Below are 24,495 nucleotides of genomic sequence, written 5' to 3'. Positions count from 1 at the left end.
CCCGACTAGCCTATAAGACCCCAAAGTGGCAGTCTGCAAAACCACTGCTCTACAAACTCCACTGGTTGCCGATCGAACAGAGAGCCGCATTCAAGATCGGCTGCCTGACTCACAAAGCCGTGACTGGTACGTCTCCCGCCTTTCTAAGATCCCTAGTGACTCCTTACCGTCCGGTAGGTAACCTACGGTCCTCCCATTGTCAACTTCTGACTGTGGCTCCAATTAAACTAAAAAAATACGGTGGATGCAGATTTGCCCATCTGGCTCCCAAACTTTGGAACCAGTTGCCGTTATCGCTTAAATCTTCCACGTCTCTGCTGGAATTTCAAAAACTTCTTAAAACCAATCTTTTTACACAGTCTGGCTAGCCCCCCTTCTCTAACATCTCTCAGCTCTACCCAGCGCCAGGAAACATATGGTGACAGAGCGCTATATAAGTCTCCCCTAAGATAAGATAAGATAAGATAAGACTATACACTCCTTACTAGGAGCAATCACATCTGTCTGTTTGTAATAAGATGTGGATCCTGATTTTCCTTTACGAACAAAGTTATGTTGGGCTGTCAGACAAATTACTGTCCTGCTTTGAAATAGTGTTGGAACCTTGGGATGCACTGTACGTACTGATGTGAGAAAAAAAAATTAAAGATGAAAAATAAATCTGTTGCCGAGGACCCGAGCTTCTTTTCTAACACAAGTTGTAACTCCTTTTCACGTAAGAGAGATTATGTCACTCCTGTCATTCTTTGCTCCGTCTCATCCCTCAAAAGAGTAAGAAAGACTCCATCTTTTGAACCCCAAGAGAGTAGTACATTTCCACATTGATTGCAGCATAGAACATAAGTCGGCGATCAGCTGTTTGTGGATTTGCTGGTGCAAAGTAGGACAAGGCAGTACTGAAGGAGACCGATGGGGTGTGCTCTGCATCAAGATTTGGTACGCATTGACCATGAATCTGCCCCAGGAAGGGCTATGGGCTCAGTGCACTGGAGCCAAAGTTGCTACTACTGTGTTGGCATGCAGAGTGGATGTTCTGCATATTTGTCAGGTGGCTTTGTGGCTTTGTGGCACTACTGTCTTGACAGTTTTATCAGCCGGGATGGCCATTTTGCCCGTGTGGTCCTGCTGGAACATTTGGGATGAGACAGTTCATATAACCACCACTACCAGGGATGTACTGCTATGCTACAGTACAGATAAACAAGGTGAGGAATCTACAGTTAGAAGTATCCATCAGAAGAGCAAGTTACTTACCTTCGGTAGTGCTCATCCTGGTGGGTACTCTATGTCACTGCAGATTCCTCACTGAATCACACACCTTCCCATTCTGTGAATTGGACTCTTTTAAAATGGTTCCAAGTTAGAGATCTACACACTGGTCATGCCAGTTTGCCAATGGATTCTGTGTCTAACGGCATGGACAGTCTAAGAAAGCAACTGACGCCAGCATGCATTGTGGCACTTATTTGTTGTCCGCTCGTCACTTCCTCAGAGCAACGACATCAGTGTGGAGCAGCTCAATGCCATCTAACGGCATGCAGGAGTACTGCTGTGAAGTTTACGGATCCAGTCTGACACCTGGCAAATATTCACAAGGTGAGGAATCTGTGACGTGATAGCGTATCCTCCAGAAAGAGCTTTGTCGAAAGTAAGTAACTTCTTCATCACAGACAGATGAAGATCATGGAAAGTTAAACAATAAACAGAAATTCAATAGATTGTCAACTGTCCAGTAGAAAAAAAATAATTTTAACAACCATGTATCTTGTTCGGAAACATCAATTACTAGAGCCTCTATAAAGTACAGTTCAGCATGCATACTAATTATTACTAACATTCTAAAAAACGTTTTTGGGTTCACAGACAGCCAACCACAGATGTACCTTGCTGTCTTAAACTATGTGAAACATTTGTTCAGTTTTTCCTGGGACAAAAATGAAAATATGACGCAACATTCATCTAGCATATTTATACTTTTTCTTGGCTCATTTATTTGTTGCTCGCTTTTATTTTTATTTACATCTTATGTTAATTTCACTTCCTATTTGCACTACTACCTGCAGTAAAGAGTTGGGTGCTCTTTACTGCAAAGTAGGCTGACAACCTGTGCCTTACACTCCCTCCATGATTCCCACAAAGTGGAAGTTGTTGCACCCAGCCAGATCCTCTGCATCTTAAATCCTCTCTTCAAGAGTTATGGGTAATCATCATTTTGTGGTGTGTCTTCTGTTTCAGAGATGCACCCCATGACTTCTGTCCCCACCACATTGTTGAGATCTGTCATTTTACCAAGCCCACCTCAACCTAACCTTTTCTTCCTTCAAGAGAAGTGCAAGTGGCATTTACATTCTTTCTCATGTCCATGGAGATGGTGGCCCCTGTGATTTTGCCAGGCTGGGCCATATGTCTAGCAACCCCCAACTTTTCGGCTGGCTGGGTGATAATGGCAAAACTGTCAGGTCAGCCCTGATGGAACAAGTTTCTTCCTTTGTCACGCACCATGTTGAATCTTTAGCTCTATTATGGACTTGGAGAGCCCACAGTATATGTAGGCCACTGGGCAAACATTGATGCACCTACCCATCCCCTATCTGATACTACTCACACAGACTGCCATTGATATTTGACAAGCACTAAGGACACTATATTATTCAGCTGTTTGTGTGCCGTGCTTACACCAAGTGCCGCTTCATCAGCTCTGTCCATTGAAATGTGTCTGCACCCATCATGTAGTGCAGAACAGAATTTTCTGAGCCAGCAAAATGCTGCTTAAGGCAATAGATCCGGGCTGCTTAACCTCCCAACATGTACACACTTGCACTGCAGGTTTCAGGTCTAGAGCTTCAAATTGTGGATCAGGGAGTACAAGAGTGGGCTGCATATTCAGGAGCTCACCCTGAAAATATGTTGTGAACATCAGATTATCCCACTCTGTGGCCTCCAACTGCTACTGGTTAAAGTGCCCATCATCATATTCCAAATCACTACTAAAATTGCGAGGCAGGAGAGGGATAGTGGTGCACAGGCAGCCTTCATTGGCCCCAGACTTACTGTGCAGCAAGGAATAGTTGGATAGTGATAGGTGGATGGGGCGTGTCTTACCACCATGTGGGTAGGTAGGGAGGATAGCACAACTACTACACCACCAACTAATTTCTCACTTTCTCATCTTGAGGCACTGGCCTCCAAAACGCGCTAGTGGTGCCACAGTGTATCTCAAGTGTATCTCAGCCATGGAACCTCACACCGCAGTGATATCCCTAGTTTGGATTTCAATTCTACGGATGACCCGCATTACTCCCTTTACAAGCCACTCCCTGCACCCAAGGCCTGCCGCTATACATGAGGCCTGAATGATGTGTCTAGAATCCTGTGTCTCAGACATGTCCTGGGTTCAGGCAGTCAGTTCTCTCCAGCAAAGGGCCCTCAGCTGCCCTCAACCCAACAGCGCTTTTCTTGTGTAAGCAAGTTCTGCTGCAGTGCTTGCTCTGTCCTTCACCATGGCTGGGTGGACGCCATGAAGGGTGAAATGGAGGCACCATCATGCCATTAACTCAGGGATGCAGCGACCTTCAACAGAAAAAAAGTCAGGGGTCAGGACTGCTTCAGATGAACAATGGTGCTTGTGGGATTGCTGGAGCAGTGCAGCAACACGTTCATTAAAAAGTGGTCGGGGATTGCTTGCTAGAACCCTAGCTCAACATGTCCACTATCCTGCCTTAGTAGGCCACATCCACAGATACTTGAGCCTTTGATGTTTACACCACACAGCAAGGTCTATGCACTGATTTCAGTGATTTCATGCATTTACATGTATTTTGTGTATTCGTATGACTTACTCTGCATTGCACTTGTGTTGCATTAGAGCCAGAAATCGAAATGTAAAAAAATTGCAAACTGTTGTAAATGCTCTAACTTGCTATATGGCACTATGGCTTAATTACATTTCCACTATTCCTTGCAGAGAGGGAAGGAAGCAGCCCATCACATTTCGTGGTCATGTGCAGGGGCCGACAGTTCACCTTTGATGCCCTGCATGAAGGATCCCTCCTCACCCCCCCAGAACTTGGCAGGTTGTTCAAGCTGCACTCGCAGTTCCTTGTCATGATTGCTTTGTTGGTACATTTACATTAATATTTACTGTTGCCTCAGAACCGCAGAAACATTACTGTGTGCAGAGGTAGCATTGCCCGCCTATCCATTTTAAAGCAAACAAGAATTAACTTCTACATTTTGAACTTAATGAAATGGTTAGATTAAGGACTTTGTGGTCTCCACTAATGTTGAGAATCTTGTAACATAAAGGTTGCAGTATGGTAGTGTTGTGCCTTCGCTACAAGGGTGGGGCATGCTACACCAATATTAGATCTTCAAACAAATTATAGACTGTAGGGGGTGAAAAAATAAACATTTTAAAGACCGTTCTATATCCATCATTTGAATCTCTGCACAAGTTTGTAGTGTTGGCTAGGTTGAGGGTCCATTTTTAGGTCGAAGCCTATAAGACAGCACAGCTGTCTGGTTTGCTAATGACATTTGGTGGACATTTGGAAAGCCTCCCTGGGAATGCATTCTGCCTGTTGCTTATCATTGGCATTTAGTTTGTCACTCACATGTTCTTGCCTTATGTTTGCTGGTTTTATTTGTTGTGGGCTGTCCAGCTTGAGTATGTCTCTTCCGTTGGCCAAACCTCATTTACAGTACCTTTCTGGGGGCTCCCATTCTGTGAAGAGGCCTTTAACTCATCTTCTTTTCTTGTCATAATTTGCTGTGCATTCAGAAAGAGGTCAAATGCCAGTCTATGTCTTCCAGGGGGGCTTAGTGTTTACTTTTATTTCTCTGACTTCAAAGTGTGAGGATTTATGTGACAATCATGCTTGCTACTGGGTATGATTTCATTACAAGAATGGGGGCTACATTATGCATAATACTTTTAATGCAGTCTCCAAGCAGACACATACATCACAAAGTAAAGTGTTCCAGAATAGAACACTACAAATATACAATAGGCATGAGCCACCAACAATCTGCCTCCTTTAAATGCAGCTCCGAGCAGATAAGTTCAACCTTTTTATCTCTTATCTTATTAATTATCTCTTATCTTAATATCCTTTCATCCTATTGATAGTGGGCTCCCCCCACACCCCTTACTCCTACTTCCATACTAATCTCCAATTTAGGGAGATCTCACCCCCCCCTTTGACTGTTGGAGCTCTTCCTCTCTTTTCTCATTTATTAGCTCACCCTAATTACCTATTATCACCTTGTTTGCCTTGTTTGCTAAATATACACTAATAACCTTTCACTTTCAGTTGCCCCCGTTTTTCACTAAAAACCAAAGAATCATTCGAGCGCTCGGGATTCCTTACTCGGTCCCGCTTTCCTCCCGGTCCTTAACCGTCCTTCCTTTATTCCGCCCCATGTGCCCCACTCGCTTGAAAACTGAGCAAAAGGCATCGGAGCACGAGCTCCCCTCATAGCGTGTACGAAACAAGTGAAAAGAGAGCCCCTTGGCAGCGGCTGCGCACTATGAGCACGTAGCCAGGGGCCTTTCCTCTTAACACTCCTCTCGTTTGGGCTTCACACGAAGCCTGAGCCAGGCGATCTCCATGGAAACTGGCTGCTGCTGTTCGCCCAGGCACAAGAACGTCAGTTACTCACTGTGCCTTCGCGATCAGCTGCTGCCACCCTCATCTCAAGCGCAAGTTTTAAATATTATTCCTTTGCCAATATTTAAAACCTCCTTATTATAAACAAGAGGGCTCCATTCCACTATATATTCCTTCTTTCCCAATTGAAAATTATATATATATAAAAAAATTCCTTCCTTCCCTAAAAAAAAAAATAGGTTAATCCTTTATTCCTGTTTTACAATAAATTAAGAGCTTTTTATTCACATAATGTCTGATTTTGATTCAGATGATGCTATTTCCCCTTTTCCTAGTATGGACAATGAAGCCTTTAAAAAAACATCCACAGTGAAATGAGGTCCTGCATGCTTGAGACCCTGACCCAAGTTATGACCACTAAGAGGTCTCTCTCTACTGAGGAGTACGAGATTTCAGGGATTCAAGACTCCCACTCCTCTGATGACCTCACTCAAATAAGGGGGAAGAGACAAAAGAAAAGTAACAATATTGATTATCCTACCCCCAGGTGCACTTTGGGAGGTCCTAGCACCTCGTGTAACTCAGGAGGTCTTAGCACCTCAACAATTAATGGAGGCCCTGGTGCCTCAAACTCCCTGTGTGTCCTTAGCTGCATGACATATCATGGTGTTCTTATCAGCACAAAAAATCTGGGTGTCCCTAGCGGCACAAAGCATCTTGGTGCTCAAAATGAAATGGGAGATGACGTTTTTTAGGATGATGCGGCTTCAGATATCCTTGATGAATACATCCTTGACTTGGATGATAACGACAACCAAGAATTTTACAGCCAACAGAGGAGGAACTCCCATCCACCTCTAAAGACAGCATTCTTAACCCTCTGGGAGAGGAAATGTTCTCCCCACTTAATTTTAAACACCCAAGAAGCTCGGAGTGGTGGCCACAGGAACATGTGGGCAAATTTATAAATAAATGGTTAAGGAATCTTTTGGAAAGGGATACACGCAGAATCCTCAAAGGTGAATGCCCTAGACCCTCAATAGAGGACAAAACATGCCAAACCCCTAACCTTGACCTGGAATTAATTACATTCCTCTTTAAGCTCGGCAGAGACCCGAGAAAGGGAATGGAAAGATCCCTCAAAGGATGCCAAGACAGTCTCCTCGATGTCTTGAGACCACTTGCCAGAATCATTGACACGGCTGAGGAAAGCCACATCAGTGGCACACCACTAGACACGGATTTAATCAGGGGTTGAGCCAAAGAGCATTTATACTCCTGGGCAACGCCAACGCCAGCCTCAATGCCAAAAGAAGGAGAGTTGTATTAACCAAAATGAACCCTAAGCTGAGTGATATAGCTGACAGGGAACCCTCTAAGAACCCCAAAGAATTACTCTTCGGCGAAGATCTGATTGAGTCATTGGGAAAGTATGTTTCCACATTTACAGCCCTGGATAAGGCACAACAGAACATGAGGAGAGTCTTCAATCCTAACATTTTTGGACGGACCGGAAGAATGGGCTTTTCTTCCAGCCGCTTCAACCAAAGGCCCTTCTCAAGATTTCATGAATATGGAAGAGGATACCAACCCTCAATTCTTCCCCCAGAGAGGGGGAGGCTTTAGATCTTGTGGACCAACCAACAGCATCAACTCCCAGAGTGAGTCCTTTACCTCTTCTTTCTACTCCTTCTTCCCCCCAAAAGGTGGGCGGCAGGTTCAGATTCTTCTATCAGAATTGGAAGTTAATCACTCAAGGCCCCTGGGTTCTGAACACTGTCAAGGGCTTCAAGATAGACTTTGTAGAGACACCTTTACAGTCTTTTTTCCCCAAAGACATACCACTACCTCTAGATCAACAAAACATAATAGAGGAAGAAATCTCCTTTATGCTTCAGAAAGGAGCAATATTAGATGACCCATTAGAAACGCTAACCTTCTTAGGTACACTCTTTAACATAGAAAAGAAGAAGGGCTGGAGACCCGTTATAAATTTGAGGGAATTGAACAAGTACCTGGTCTACAGGCATTTCAAGATGGAAGGCATCCATCTCTTGAGGGATCTGCTTTTAAAGGGAGATTGGCTAGTCAAACTAGACCTAAAAGATGCATATTTTACCATCCGGATGGCCAAAACCCATCAACCCTTCCTTCAGTTCAGGTGGAAAAACCACCTGTACCAGTTTCAGGCCCTACCATTCGGCCTTTCCTCTGCCCTTGGTGCTTCACCAAGTTCATGAGAGTTATCGCCTTATCCTTGAGAGGGAGAGGTATTCGCCTGATCGTATACCTAGACGACATCCTTATAATGTCCCAAGACCATTCTCAGTTACTCCAAGATCTGAAGACTGTAATGGACCTTATAGAAAGCTTAGACTTCATTATAAACAAAGAGAAATCAATTTTTTTCCCTCCAGAAAACTGGAATTCCAAGGCTTCACGGTGGACACAACAGAGTGTCTGCTCTTACTTCCTTCAAAGAATATAACCAAGATCAGAAAAGAAATAAGACATGTCTTGAAACAAAAAGACCTTACTCTAAGGGAACTAGCCAGACTGCTAGGCCTCCTTCCCTCTTCCATCCAAGCCATCTTCCCTGGACCCCATAACTATCGAGCTCTTCAAGGAGTAGAAGCGAGAGCCCTCAGGTCAAGTCTTTGGTATGGAGATCGCATCATCCTGGCTCAAGAAGCAAAATCAGAACTAACCTGGTGGCTAGAGAACCTATATACTTGGAATGCCAAAGCAATCTTCAGTTCTGTTCCAGAATTTATTTTAAAATCAGATGCGAACCTTTATGGCTTGGGAGCTTGCCTTCTCAATCAGAATTTGGGCGGTATCTGGTCACAAGAGGAGTCTTTTCACCATATAAATTATTTAGAACTGACAGCTAGTCTTTACGCATTAATGAGCTTCAAACATTCTCTCCACGGCAGATCAGTCATCTTAAAGATGGACCATATATGTCCGCGGTAGCATATATAAATCGGCTGGGAGGCACAAAATCAGCAGACCTCTCGAATTTAGCAAAAAAACTTTTGATAAATTCCTCCCAGGCAAATCGAACATTTCTGCAAATTGGAACTTGAGGTTCCTCTTAGACCACAGTGACTGGAATCTCAATGTTCCCGTTTTCAAAAGTCTCAACAAAATTTGGGGACCACTAGAAATAGACCACTTTGAAAGCAGACTAACTTTTCAATTAGAGAACTACTTCAGCTGGATGCCCGACCCATGGGGTTTTGGCAGTGAACGCCTGTCTCCAACTCTGGAAAGATGTCAAGGCATACACCTTCCCACCCTTTGCTATGATCCAGAGAGTCCTACAGAAAGTCAGACAAGATCAATGCTGCCTTGTCCTAATAACCCCTTTATGGCCTTTACAGGCATGGTTTCCAACCACTCTAGAACTAGCTTGCAACCCCCCTTCCTTATTCCTCTTGTAGAGAATCTCCTTAAAAACCTAAATGGAGAAGATCACCCCCTAACTCAGAGTGGGAGTTTCAACCTACTTGCCTGGAGAGTGTCAGGAGATCCAATGAAATCTCAGGGCTTTCGTCAACAGCTGTAATGCCCCTCTGAGAATCTTGGGCCCCAGGTACTCACTACAGATACAACAATATATGGAGATACTGGGTACGTTGATGAGTGGAGAGGAACTTGGATTCCTTAGAAGCACCTATTGTTAATGTAGTACATTTCCTTGTTGAACAATTCAAGAGAGGTCTCAGCTATGGAACTATCAACTGCTATAGATCAGCTATCTCTGATGGCCATGTGCTTGTCAATGCTAAAACCATAGGTAAAATTTTTATTGTTTGTAGAGTAATGAAGAGTATTCACTTAAGGAGACCCCTTAAACCTAAATACAATTCTCTTTGGGACGTTAAACTAATTCTCAATCACTTTTCTAGTTGGCCTAATAATTCCCAGTTGAACTGTAAATTTTTGTCTATCAAAATCGCAACACTGCTATGTTTAATCAATTGTCAAAGAGCTTCTGACGTCAAGGCTCTTGATATCACCAACAGATCCTATAATATGTTTGGTGCCAAATTTGAACTAATTAGAAGAACCAAGACTATGTCTGATTCTATTTTTTATCCTCGGTTTGATTTATTTCCAAAACTTTGTGTGGTGGACTGCATGAGAGAATATGATTGCAGAATTAATGGTCTTTGTGCCCAAGGTGTAAATCAATTACTTATAGCCTTCGTTAAACCTCATAGAGGTATAAACTCTACTTCCATTGCCAGATGGGTTAAAAATGTCATGAGTTTAGCAGGTATTGATTTAAGTAAATTCCAAGCTCACTCACTCAGAGGCGCTATAGCCAGTAAATTCTTCTGGTCTGGTGGTAAGTTGGACAATATTCTCAAAGCTTCCGACTGGTCTAATGCTAGTACCTTCGCACGCCATTACTGTAAACCTATCGAACACATGTCTGATGTAGTCTTACAACGCTACCAACATGCATAATGTAGCCTCCATTCTGGTAATAAAATTGCGATTCTCCTATTACCATGACTAGAGAATCTGGATGTCATTACAGACAGAGGGGCTGACATTATCCTACCATCCCTTCCCTCGGAAGACCAAGGTCTACTTTATATAATTTTCTCTCTGTATACCTTTTATTGAAAATTTTTCACTTTATCTCAAAGCTTACTATTGTAAAATAGTTATCCGCTCTAATATTAATTTTTAGTATTTAATTGTATTTGTTTGTGCTTTACTTTCTATCCTTTTTTGAATTGTTTACATTTCTTTCTCATTCAGGTAACGTTTGATAATTTCAAGAAGCTTTAACTTCCGTTTCCCTTTTCGTTCTCCTTTGTTCTTCATCTATTGTTTCAATTTGAGAAAAGTACTTAGAAGACTAAAGTTTGGGACTTATTTCCTCTTTGCTACATTTAAAAGAGGCAGATTGTTGGTGGCTCATGCCTATTGTATATTTGTTGTGTTCTATTCTGGAACACTTTACTTTGTGATGTATGCGGCTGCTTGGAGACTGCATTAAAAGTATTATGCATATGTTAGCCTCCGTGTCTTTAATGAAATCCAGATTCCCTAGTCATGGTAATAGGAGAATCGCAATTCTGGTAACTGTGAAGTGTGGTGGTAACAAATATTTTAATATCATCAAAACCAGTCATTACGCTAGGTGATGACATTTTCACACATTACTCCAATCCACTCTAAGCCTCTGCACTTTGTGTCCCTGCACTCAACTCTGCTCCATTCCACTCTATGCCATTTCACTCTATGCTTCTCTACTCTGCATCACTCTACTCAATGCCAATGCACTCTACCCCACTATACTCTGCTAAGCACCACTGCACTCCACGCCAGTGCTCTCTATGCCACTCTAATCTACTATGCACCCCTCTACTCTACCCTACACCACTTAACTCTACTGTGCACCATACCACTCTGTGCCACTTCACTCTACTCTGAAACAATCTACTCTACACCACTGCTCTCTACTCTAACCACTGTACTCTATGCCAATGCACTCTACACCAACAATGATCCCTATGGTAATCTACTCTGCACCATTGCACTCTGGGCCTCTATACTCTACTCCGCAACACTCTACACCACTGTACTCTACACCATTGTACTGTACATCTATGCCTCTCAGTTCTACTCATTACCACTGTACTCTATGCCACTGCTCACTACTGGGCGCTACTCACTTCCTCTGCACTCTACCCCAATGCACTATACCCCACTCTGCTATACACCACTGCACTCTACGATAGTTTACTCTGCAACACTGCACTCTGTTACAGAACTCTCTGCTACTCTACTGTAAACCATTGCACTCTACTCTGCAGCACTTTACTCTACGCCACTCTGTGCCAATGCACCCTGCACCACTTCCCTCTTCACCACTCTTCTCTGCATCACTCCACTCCCCGCCTCTACACTGTGCCTTGCACCACTTCACACTGCTCCACTCTACGCCACTTCATTCTACGCCAGTCCTTTCTAACCCACTTTAATTTCCTGTGCACCACTGTACTATACAATATGCACGGCCCTCTACGGCACTCTACTCTGCAACACTCTGTGCCACTGCATTCTATGCCAATGCACTCTACACCACTGCTCTCGGAGACACTCTACTCCGCAAGACTGCACTCTCTGCCACTGAACTCTATGCTATTCTGCACTACAGCACTTCATGTCACTGCACTCTACAGCCCTCTACACCACTGCACTCTATAGTTCACCACTCAACTTTACTGTACACCACTGCACTCTACTTTGAAACAATCTATTCTTTGCAACTGCACTCTAAACCAGTGTACTTTACCCTAATCCACTCCACCCTGCGCCATTCCACCCTATACCATTGCACTCTGTGCCACTGAAATCTACGCTGCTTCTTTCCACTCTGTACCACTCTATGCAATTCTACTCTACGGCACTGCTCTCTACACAATTGCATTTTACATCACTTTGATCAAAACCAATTCACTCTAAGCCACTACTCTCTATGCCAATCTGCTCTGCACCACTGTACTTTATGCCACTTCAGTCTACTCTACAACACTCTACTTTGATGCTCTAATCCATTAAACTCTACTCCACTCTATACCACTCTACTCCACTGTATTTCACTCCACTTAACAACACTCCACTCCATCTGTACCACTGCACAACATTACTCCACACTACGATGCTTCATGCACCTCCTTGTACGCCACTCTATGCCACTTTACTCCACTCTATACTACAACACACTACTCCATTCCTCCACTTTACACCACTCCAGTATTCTACGCCACTCTTCACCATTCTATGCTACTCAACTCTGACACTCTGTGCCACTCCGCTCTACGCCATTCCACTCTTCTACACTACTCCACTCGTTTCCACTGCATTCTATGACTATTTACTCCACGCTGTGCCATTCTAATCCACTCTACGCAAAACCCTCTATGCCACTCCACTCCATAATACTCTATGCCATGCCACTTACAACACTCTACTGCATTCAACTCTGACACTCTACTCCACTCTATTCCCTCCGCGACAGTCCACAACACTCTGCCACTCCACTCTACCCCACTCCTTGACACTCCACGCTACTCAACTCTACTCTTCACCACTCACTCCATTACACTACACTCTACTCCGTACCACTCTCTTTTAATGACACTCCACTCCACTCTTCTTTATGCCACCAACAAGTATCCATGCTGAACAGCAAGCAAGCTGTTATACAACAATGCAAAAAATATTTGCAAAGCCAATGGCTCTTGCATAGACAAGACCTATTGACTTTGCCACTGCTTATTTCTTATTTGTGTGGATTGCAATCCTAAAGCGCCCCTCTCCTTTCACCCTTTTGGACAATTAGTACCCTCTCTGTCTGGAGGAAGACCTTGTGAACTTCAGATCCCACTGGGGATCAAAATGACCACGGTAAGTCCAAGCATGATTGTTGGAAGTAACTTAGGATCAGAAGGAAAGAATTTATTCATATTCAAAGAGATTGCTACTTATTAAACTCTTTCTCTGTACGTTTTGAAGGCATAGAGGGCACAAATACACGCTGACGGAACACTCAGAATGCCGCTTGTGCACGTCCGCTTGTGTGCGTGTGTGTGTGCATACATATCTTTTCTCATTAATAATATAATTTGAAGTATTTGTTTTTTATAGATATTTGAAGCACATTTTAGAATTATTTTTTTAGAATAGATAGAGTATAGATATGTATATGCAACTGGTTTTATGGTGAAGGGACTATCACGAGAAGTGACACAAAACTATGATACAATTAAATATGTTTGCCATTTTCAGTTGAATTCGGATAAAGCTGAGAGAATGACAGAACTTCAGAATGTAGGGACTGAGTCCATCCATAGACACACAATTGTAGAAAAGATGCAGACCAAATCAAAATATTCACCTCCAATCAAAAGATCTGGGTTAAATCCATCATTCTTCCGCTCACCATGCCACCCCAGTTTAGACCTGGCCATATGCAAATCATTCTTGACCCTGTGCCTCATGGGAACAGTCCAGCCCGAACTGCCATCTCACGTCCTCCCTGGACTGGAAACAAGTATCCTAGGACCCGTTACGGAGTTTCACCCCTCTTCAGCCAGAATAGCTTGATTCCAGTAGCAGAGTGAGCCCAGGACCCACGTCTGGGCATACCTGGCGCACTTAGGACGAGAAAGCAAAAGACACACGGACTGGATGGACGGAATGCAGAACAAATCAAAGCATTCACCCCCAGTCAAGAGAGCTGGGTTAAATCCATCATTTTATTGCTCACCATACCACCCCAGTGTAGACCTGGCCAGCTGTGTCTGAACTGGGGTGGCAAAGTGAGCTAAAGAATGATAATGGATTCAACCCAGATCTGTGACTGGGGTCAGTGTTTGAAAAGTTTCAGCACTCCGTCCATCATCTCCTTGTGTTTGCTTTGTTTGTCCTAAGTTGGCAGGGTATGCCCACTCGTGGGTCCCTTTCTCACTTTGTCACTGGATTCAAGCTAGCCTGGCTGAGGAGGGCTGTGAGCCCGAAACCGGTCCCAGGATGCTTGTTTCCTGTCCAGGGAAGAAATGGCTTGGCAGTTTGGGATGGACTGTTCCCATGAGGCACAGGGTCAAGACTGATTTCCATATAGCGGTGTCTGAACTGTGGTGGCAAGGTGAGCTAAAGAATGATGATGGATTCAACCCAGATCTGTGACTGGGGGTGAGTGTTTTGAAAGTTTCAGCACTCCGTCCATCATCTCCTTGTGTTTACTGAGACCATCTATACCATCAGAGTCTGTCAGCTTAATTTGTGGCTAGCTCACAGAGTCTCAAACAAACCACTAACCGTGTTGGGGCGGCAGGTGGTTTTGGCAACCTTGAACATGACACTCTGATCCTCAAGGGAAATCATGGACACAGATCTTTTGTTGTTTACAAATGCAAGCCCATGGTAAACACAGGAAAGATACAAATAAAGTTTTTTTCAATACATTTATTGAAACAATTCTTTTTGTATGGAAAGAATAAGCTGTGATTATTAGGCAGATAAAACAAAGCAATGTAACCAGTATTATGAACAAGGTGAAAAGTATAAACAGTCCAACCGTGGCAGTCTGATTTCTATTCCTACCTATCTCTACACCTGTTCTGAGAACATAGTGGGTGTACCTTCTGCCTGAACTCTTAGGTTAGCCTAAACCCCCATACCTGGATAACTGGGCCAGGTAATCAGCCTGAAGTAGAATTGGCAGTCCTTCTCTGCAGCGTTAAACATCAGCATAGCTAAATGTTGAACACAAGATTTGTTCCAGACAGTCGTGTCCGCAGTGCTCCTCTGACCCGTACCAGAGCAGTGCACCATTTATATATTAAAAAACACACTGTGTTAGAGGTACAGCTCAGATCCAATTATATGTCTTGAAGTTAACAGCTGCCTCCGAAAGGGCAACGTAAGCCCAAGAATATCTTCTTCTGTGTACCCAGGCTTGAACGGAGTTTGCAGATTACATAGCGAGAAAGGCTTTCTAAAAACAAGCAGCATGTACAACATCTTCTCAGAATAATATTATGCAAGCCTAAAGTTATAAAATAACATTGATAAAGCAATGTCAGCCTAAAATGTGCAAAATATAAAACTAAAATGCAGAACCAAAGTTGGCCCAACAAGACCTCAAGATACCCTCTATTGGCCGTGAAATGACAAGGCTTTTAAAAATGGCAAACCATACAATAAAAAAATGGTTACATTCACAATCCAAGCAAACAGAAGCCATCTAAAAATATGCCAATTAAAATATACTATAAAAAGAATACAAAGGACAAAAACAATTTATAAAAATAAGGGCCAAATAAAAATTCAAAGGAGGTTTCCAAGATGTTATCAATGTTTTCTGTGTGAAAGAAATTCAAGATGGACTCTGCATCCGCAGACGATATTTCTACAAGAGCCTGGTTAATTAGGTCTAAAGGACCAACGTGGTCAGCACCCTTAGCCAATGCTGAGGGCATGGCATCCTGTAGTTCACCTGCATTAGAAGAGCCAGGGTCCAATAACCCAGGAGCCTAGGCATCCATATCCAAGGAGAAGAATAGCTCATAGAAAACACCCTGAAGCAGTAGCAGTCACATGAGACCACTCCAAAAATGGGTCCTCATCAAACATATTAACAGAGCTATGTCCATAGGTTGTACCAATTGCATTGCAAGGAAAACGTCAAGTTAACACTCGAAAGGGAACCATAGGCAGCAGAACACAGGCTGCACACAGGTAAACTACACTGGTCTAAAGGACAGGAACCAGTCAGTATTCAGTTGCTGAAGCAAAGACACTCCCAAAAACTCTATTGTGTATTCACGAAACCGCTGAAGGTGGGGTAGATCCATCACCATTTGGCCTTGAAGTGGAACATCCATTGTGGAGCAACAAAAATTGGACTAAAATACCACAAATGAGAAATAAGTCAAGTGGTATGCCTCCGAAAACACTGGCAAAGATAGAATGTATGAAGGATGGTATCACTCCAAAAATGGTCTGAAACGTGTTGACAAAGTCAGACCCAACCGCTTTAAAAAAGTGACCCACACCTGCAGTGTTTGAAGCATTAAATATATGATGCACCAGTTCACCAAAATGCTGAGGCAGGTTTGTGCATAGTAGTGATTGAATTTCAGAGGACGACCTTGCATCTTAAACTTCAAAGGTTTCACGGGCAGATGTAAATGCCACGTCCTTCTGAAACAATAAGACTTTTAATTTGCTCAGATTATCAAAGTAAACCTTAAAATTTGGAATGGAAGGCCATATGCTAACTTCTGTAACCATGTGTGTTTGAGGAAATAGCACAGAATAGCAATGTTAATATATCGAAACACCAACACTACATATGGGACTCCTGCTCTCATCCCATAGCAACCCTGATCGTTCATCATCAAATACCTTCCATTTAAAAGTAATCAAAGGACGGGAAGAATGAAGGAAACATGTACTCCCTTCAAATAATATGCCAGATTGGCCTTCGAGGCATTACACGCCCAATGCATGTCCGAGTGAAGTTTTGTTTCCACTAAGTAACACCTCCCGTTCCCCACTTACACATCTGTAATTGAAGGGCATTGACCACAATTCGTATCTGCCTACCGGAAAATGTTTCAAGCAAGATGTGAAACCAAATGTTAAAATTGGTAATGACATCAACCCGTATGTTAAACATACCACTGATGGTGTCTCGGCTACTGTGAAAGGCAACTGTTATAATTTCTCAGTGTTTAATATTGTATAGGTAGCGCCTTTCTTAGCTATTAATTGTTGCCTACATGTTAAATTAAAAGGCAATAACAATTCAGGGAAGAGAAGTTGGCCTAACGACTAGGGCGGTCGATCTCGAATCTGGGAAACTGGGCAATGACGCTGAACATCCTGTGATTCTGGGCAAATCACGTAATCTACCCATGCCTTACAAAAAATGAATGTGTCCTCATGTAATGCAACTGGTGCTATGTGAAGGGCTCTGATACCAGAAACCTTCGGGTCAAGTTCGTGCTGTATTAAGCTTCGTTATAAAAAAGTTGACAATGTATTCATGCTGTTATCGATAACAGCAAATGCTTTTTCAAAATTTATGATAGTTTCCAAATTTCATTATAGGCAGCATAAATGAATAGTTTAGAACGTGAAGACCTAGGACCTAACAAGAAATCTTGCATATCCATGTCATCTAAAAGGAAAGAAAGATGTTCTTTTAGTGCAGACAAAGTAGAATGTTGCAACTATTGCTGGCATAACTTTCCCATGTTATAGGTAGTAATCACCCCTAAGTGTTGAGGCTGAATTGAACCAAGGACTGGTCTGCTAGCTTTAAAACCCTGTGTAGAGTTAAAAAAAACGTGCATGAGAACGATTTGTGTCCACTGGTCACAATAACCACCCGTTAGTACCTGAAAATGTAGAAATGTGTGTACCATTTTGCACCATACTATTGAGCTATTCCACAGTGTAATTTACTAAGTGTTTCCTATTAACAAAACTGGTAATTGAGGGACTGCTGGGCAAATTCATTCTTTAATTTTGCCTAGACCTAAGCAAGTGGTCAGTCTGCTGTACTGTCTTATTCAGGAAAATCTTCTGTTTTGGAATCAAGCAGGCTCTAAATAAAGTGTATTTGCCCTGCACTTGCCACTGTTTTGTGTCCCCAGCTGATTTTTAAATCAGTAGAGTCTTTCTAATAGTCATAGCCTTTTAGGGCTGGTTGGTAAATGAACAAATCAGAATAGATCAATTTTGTTTAAGTCAGCATATTTTTCTTTACTTCAGAGAGGGTAAGTTTAAAGTAAAAGGAAACTGAGTCTAAAGAATTATGACCCGAAAAATATGCAAATTTGTCCATATATGTTTTGGAGCAACCCACTGGACAAGTCGGCTAATGTTGTATGAAATTGAAAACTATTCGTAGCTCTATGTAAACAATTATGTGCATAGTGATGGTAACTAAACAGCTCTCCATAATTAGCAATGTTAAGGTGCAGGTCTTCACTTTCAAATACAGTATAATATTAAATCTCTGGGATTATTGAGGTTTTTACATCCTAATCCTCAGAAATGAAGGCAGAGGTAATCACGTCACCCATCGCAACCTTCAATCAATCAATCAGGGGCTTATATAGCGTGCTACTCAACCGTGAGCCTCTCAAGGTGCTGGGGGGGGGGCGAGGAGCAGCTTCGGATCAGTTAAAAAGCCCAGTCATGAGGTCCTTCCTGAATGTGTGCAGGGTCGGGGAAAGTCTGATGTTCACAGGGAGCTCTTTCCAGGTCTTGTCTGCGATGTAAGAGAAAGCTCTCCCCCCAGTTCTGTTTCTGCAGAACCTTAAAAGCATAAGGAATCTGCAAAGTCTCTGTAGAACCAAAAATATCATATGGGACCTTATCCCAAACAACTCCATCAAGCACTGGAAAAGCAGAAATGCTCACAAGGGATAGGTCTCTTTGCACTTTGTATGAAGACAGGTGAGGTTTCAACACCTTGACTACCAGTTCTACAGTAGAATGCTCTGGGTGATAATTTCCTTTTATTAGCAGAAAGAAAACAGTCACAAATCCAATCCATGCAAGCATTTGCAAGGCAATTGTTCTCACTTTGTGAGAGTTTGAGATATTGGCATTGTAAATGACAATGCTTTTTATTTATGTGATTTTTTAAACTAGATAAATAAAAGGCATTGTCATTTATAATGCCAATAGATAGAACTCTCGCAATTGCAAGACCTGTTGTATTGCAAATGCGTGCTGTAAAAATAAAAAAAGTGTTATAGAGAGAGCATGTCCTGCTGACAAAGCTATTTGAGAAAATAGTGCTGGGAGGTTGTAATTAAAACCTACCAAGCAGCAACACATGTAACAGGGGATGTCGCCATGGGAGGTTACAAAATGAGACAAGGCGGTACTAAGGAGGGACTACTAAGCCTTTTGACCAATGAACAGCCACAGTTTACAGTGGACAATGACACAAGCCAATCAAAAATACGGTGCAGAGCTTCAAGTACCTACCTCAATACAGCATGCCTTGCAGCGCATGCGATGCCCAGGCTTGACCTAAAAAGCAGTAAAAGTAATGAGATGGTAATCCAATTGTAAAGCCATTGTCGTGCTCTCACCTTGTTGCCTCAGGAGTGCCACGGAGTAAGAAGTTAGGTCCACAACTTCACCCTATCACCACCATATGCCAGAGTAGAGACTGATACATCTACTGGTGAATAGGGGGAAGGAGGGAAAACATAACAAGGGAAGAAGGGGAAAGCAAGAATTCTTCTAAAATCACTAGGGTCAGGATACCTGCAATTCTTCGGGGAATCTTTATCTTTACTGCATAAAGAGAAAGCAAACAATTAATATCAGTCCCTACCTATCGTTATCCTATAGTGTTTTCTCTCTATTCATATGTACCTTAATTTACTGTGTTTGTTTCCGTTTCTGTAACTCCTTGTCTTAAACGTGCATAAACAGTGTATTCTTGATGTGAGGGATCTCTGACTCTGTAATATAGACAACTTGGGATTAGTTGTGGCCTTCAAATAAGGAGTACTGAATATATCTACTCTAAGTCCCTTGCTCACCTTGTAGATTGAATTTATGCAGGAAAACGAAATCTGATATTCAATTAGCGTGTGCTTCGAATACTTGTCATCAGCATCCAAAAACGCTGTTCACATTCACAAAACCATGAAACCAATGCCCGGGGAATAAGCATGGATTCACCAATGTATGAATCACCATAAAGCACAAAGCAACAACCACCTGCCTTGCGTTGCAAATATAAGCCCTCTCACGTGGTTTCAACTAATAGTGAGAGCAATGCACAAAACATAAACCATCCGTACCTCGGAACGTGTCAAATAATTAATCTGGATAATGCAAGTATGTGAAAACACAATCAGTGCTTTCACCAAACAAGAGACGCGTTACTCACTATAACGCTGCCCGCCAAATCTCCTCGGACGCCACCACCGTGACCCGGACGAGGAAGCAGGAAACCTAACATTCCGGGGATGAGAGGAGGGTTTAACTCTCGCTCTCTATTCCCGACGCATGCGCTGACCTTTGCGCGTGCGCTACAGAGACAGTGCCGGGATTATGCCAACCACGTCCACTGTTTTCATGCCAACCACGTTTACAGGAATGACAGCCATAGAGGAATCAGATAAGTGATTTTCAGCCAAAGTAGAAAATTACATACACCATGTAGTTAAATGTGAGAAGAATCAGAGGAAAAGTCATCCACATCAACAAAATAATCGGAAGCACAGAGGCCTCAGTTGGCAGAAGAGAAGTGGTAGACACCTCCAAAGGTGGTTGATCATTAACAACTTTGGGCCTCATTATGATATCTGTCGGAAAGGCTTTGAATGGCATTCCGATTTTCCTAACCCGAGTTGGAACCCATGTTTCCGACTGACTTGGAAACATTACTGACTGATCAACTAGGATAGAAGGTACCCATTCAGTCTTTCCGACTTGGTTCCGACCGGCATTCAGAGAAATTAAGTCGGTCAGAGCTGAATCGTACAGGTCTATGGAGCATGTTTCCAACCGATGTATTACGGACAGCCTTTTTGACTCGGTTTGTCCGTAAAGGCTGTCGGAAACAGACTTTGGGGGCCTGTAGCAGGCCCCCCTTCAACCGGAGGCCCCAGTTTGGGGCCTGTGGGGTTACCCATGAGATACCTCTTTATAACCATGCACAGTGTGGCAGGCACTCTGTGGTACCCTCCACAGGGTGCAAGGTTTTCCGCAACCACCCCTTTCTTCAATGGGAGCCTGTGTTGTCGGTCGGAAAAAAGGCTCCCATTGAAGTCAATGGGAGTCCGACCGGTCAGAAACGATTCCAACAAGGGGTTGGTCAGAATGCTTTCAGACAAACATTGTCATGGGGCCCATTGTTGTTAGAAGTATCAGTAGCAAGCTTTATACTCACATCTGATGTATGGCTTGTAATTGCAGCGGTGATAGGAATCAACAATAGTTCATTCTACGCCCTCCACAGCCAGGGGTAAAACAACATTAGTGTTGCTCAAAATTCCCTGTAGGGCAGTGAGAGGAGTCAGGGAGCTATCCAGGAGTCCCATTGGCCTACTGTGTAAATCGAGCCACATGATGCAATTTTACTTGAACAATTGAGATAAGTTGTTTGTCTTTACAAGTAGGAAGCAATTGCAAAATCACGGTTCTTGTATCTTGAATGCTGAGGACTGGCACCAGTGCACAGTATGTTGGGTCAAACTCCTTTAATGCAATGTTCTATTGAACTAGAACTACTTCAGCTTTTGGAATCCAGCCAGAAGGTGCTGGTTGTTACTTCACTCCATCAGTTGTAGGCTGTTGTGAAAGTTCATTAGACCGGCCACCCAAAGATCATCTAGGCAGATAATTTAATGCTCTCTGGACTTCATACAAGTGATGGAGCCAACTGTGACTTAAAGCTAATATCCAGCTGTTAAGGATTGCTTTAAGTCACGGTTGTTCCTCTCCACAATTGAATTTCCCTCAGGATAATATGGTGAGGAATAATGCACAGCAACACTCATGATCCCCATAGTATCCCTGTTAGCCTTAGAGGCAAAAGTAGGGCCCTCTTCCAAATACAGAATGCAGCTACTGCATATGTCCCAATGAAGACTTGCAAATCTTTATTAGCAGTGTGGGAGTCAGCTGATCAATGTGGCCACAACCATAGGAATCTGGAGAAAGAATTTGCAACAAGTTGAAATAATTTAAATGCACCATCTGAATTTAAAGGACCGCAAAGATCAAGGTACCGGCATTGGAGTGGTTTGTTTGAAGCTAAGAGGGGTGTCTGTGGTGGGTGTGTAAGGGTGGAGCTTTTAATATGTTGCCAAATGTCACAACTAAGGACATACTGTTCTGTCTGCTTGTACAGACCATGCTACCAATAGCACTTCAGTAGCAAAGAAACTAAAGCTGCCACTCCACTGTGGGTAAATGTTACACCCTCATGGGCAGCTTTTATTAATTCTATCCTGCGGTCTAGGTTGGGGATCACATGATCGTCCACCCAAGAGATGGTAGCAAAAGGAATATTTTGTAAACTTAACTGTAGGTACAATTTGATGGATATTTTTTAGGTAAATGTGTGCATTTGTGCTAAGCATTGACGGCAACCTTGAGTTCTTCATCCACCCTCATATGAGAACACTGCTAGTGTAGCAGCCTTAACTGTAGAACTGGAAGCTTCATCTGCCAATTAATTCCCTATAATGTGTATTCCAACATGCTGTTGACTCAATGTGTGTATCGCATGAGCCAGTGGCAAACTGTTGTGCCACCTTTAAAAAGTAGCTGAAGCTTTATTGTATTCTCTTTTTAGTCTCTGAATCCATTCAGGCACTAGTAATGTAAATTTTCATTAAAAGACTGGGTACAGTCGTACGAATTGCACACTATGAGTGTGAAGAATTCTGGATCTGTATTCTTTAGTGCCTGAATCAAGGCATTCAATTCAGCCAGTGGTGCAGTACAATCCCTGAGGGACTGGGTAAAAGTTTTTTGAGGGTGAAATTCTCCATCCATGACATCATGTGCCGGGGTGCAAGCCACAAAATATTGGTATTTGGTGCATATATGAGGCTGGGCTGAACCATCAGTATATATTATGTATTTATACTAATTAAGAGCCAATACATAGCAGGGCATGGAGTATTCTTGTTCATACTAGAGAAATTCTTGAGTTTGTAACGTAGGGTCAAACACATAGGGGCATATGTATCAAAGGATACAGTTGCGATTCTCAAAAAGCGATTTTTTGCGAATTGCTATTTGAGAATCTCAAAATGCCATGTATGTAGGATTTGCAAATAATTTTGCGAATCCTACATATTCCCTAATTGTGAATCGCAAATTGTGATTTGCAATTAAGGAATACCTAACCATTCATTCCTATTGGCCTTGAGGCCCATAGGAATGAATGGGAAGACATTCTCAATTTGCGATTCTCAATTAGAGAATTGCAAATTGAGAATGCAATGTCACGGTTGCCAGGGTGTCAAAAGGACACCCTGATGCACCCCTGAAATGTACATGTGTGCACATGTGGCACATATACATGCCCTCAGGGCATGTATGTGCGCTACATGGCACTTTGAAAAATGCAAAAAAGTGTATTTTTTTTAAAAATCGCAAATTACCACCAACTTGAAGTTGGTGGTAAATTGCGATTTCTTAAGGAGAAATTGCACAACCTGGGTGCTTTTTACATCGCATTTAAGGAATTGCAAATTGCAATTTGTTAAATGCTTTAGCAAAATAAGGAATCGCAAATTTTGCGATTCACTATTTTGTGAGGGCCTTTTGGGATGATAAATCCCAAAAGACCTTTTCAGTAGCTGTTAGGGAAGTGGCCCATTGTATCCATCTAGGATGTAAGGCTTTTACCTTAGGAACACTGGCCTTTGTAACAGCCTCTAAGGCTGGGACAGGAGTAATGAAAATGTTGTGTTTCCCTTGAGCCAAAGGTCTTTTCTTTATCAAAGCCATCTATATTACAGTCTGTATTTTTTGAGTGGATGCAAAACACATTTCACCCTCATTGAATGTGACATATTTGAAGCCAGTGGCACCCACAATTATACAGATTACCAAGTTTGTTTTGTTGACATGTGTCTGTATGGGCCATATGTATCAAGCAAAATTGCATTCACAAACGAATGCAATTGCGCATGCAATTTTGCCAAATGGTATGCAGGAAGGCAAAATAAGGAATCTTTATCTTGCGATTGCATTTAAGGAATCACAAATTTTGCGATTCCTTAAATGCAATGTAAGAAGCACCAAAAAAGTGCAATTTGGCCTTAAGGAATCACAAATTACCACCAACTTCAAGTGTGGTAATTTGCGATTTCTTTGAAAAATGCACTTTTTTGCATTTTTCAAAGTGTAATGTTAAGCACATACATGCCCTTAGGGCATGTATGTGTGCCACATGTGCACCCATGCTTATTTCAGGGGTGCATCAGGGTGTCCTTTTGACACCCCTGCACCCTTGATATTATTCTCAATTTTCGATTCTCAAATCGCGAATCCCTAATTCCACAAACAACTTTGAAACAACTTTGTTTAAAGGTGAATAGGGGACTTTGGGCACACACAAGAACTACTTAGGAGAATTGTTAAATAAGTACCTGACCAATAAACGTTAGGTGCCATCTTATATAGTTCCCACTAAAAAGTTAGACATGCGTATTAGGACAACAGAACTTGAAAATGTAGAGTCTGATTCCATCTACACCATCAGAGACTGTTGGCAACAATTCCTAGCTAGCTCACAGTGCCTCATCCAAACTCCAAACATTCCTGTAGTGGCAGGTGATTGTCGCAA

The 24,495-nt window shown here is 42.5% G+C and overlaps 1 protein-coding gene across 2 annotated transcripts in view; it reads left to right on the top strand.

Annotated features, from left to right (window-relative positions):
• Positions 1-24,495, top strand: part of LOC144785552 (peroxisomal carnitine O-octanoyltransferase-like) — a 414,661-nt gene that overhangs the window by 93,423 nt on the left and 296,743 nt on the right. For both annotated transcript variants that reach the window (XM_078664397.1, XM_078664398.1), the window contains exon 6: positions 3,965-4,073. In XM_078664397.1, coding sequence (XP_078520523.1) covers positions 3,965-4,073 — 109 coding nt within the window. The remainder of the gene's footprint in view (positions 1-3,964; positions 4,074-24,495) is intronic.

This window comes from Lissotriton helveticus, chromosome 10 (assembly GCF_964261635.1).
Source record: "Lissotriton helveticus chromosome 10, aLisHel1.1, whole genome shotgun sequence".
NCBI classification, from domain to species: domain Eukaryota; kingdom Metazoa; phylum Chordata; class Amphibia; order Caudata; family Salamandridae; genus Lissotriton; species Lissotriton helveticus.
Note: the sequence above shows the minus strand (reverse complement) of the source record. Positions and strands in the feature narration are given on the sequence as shown.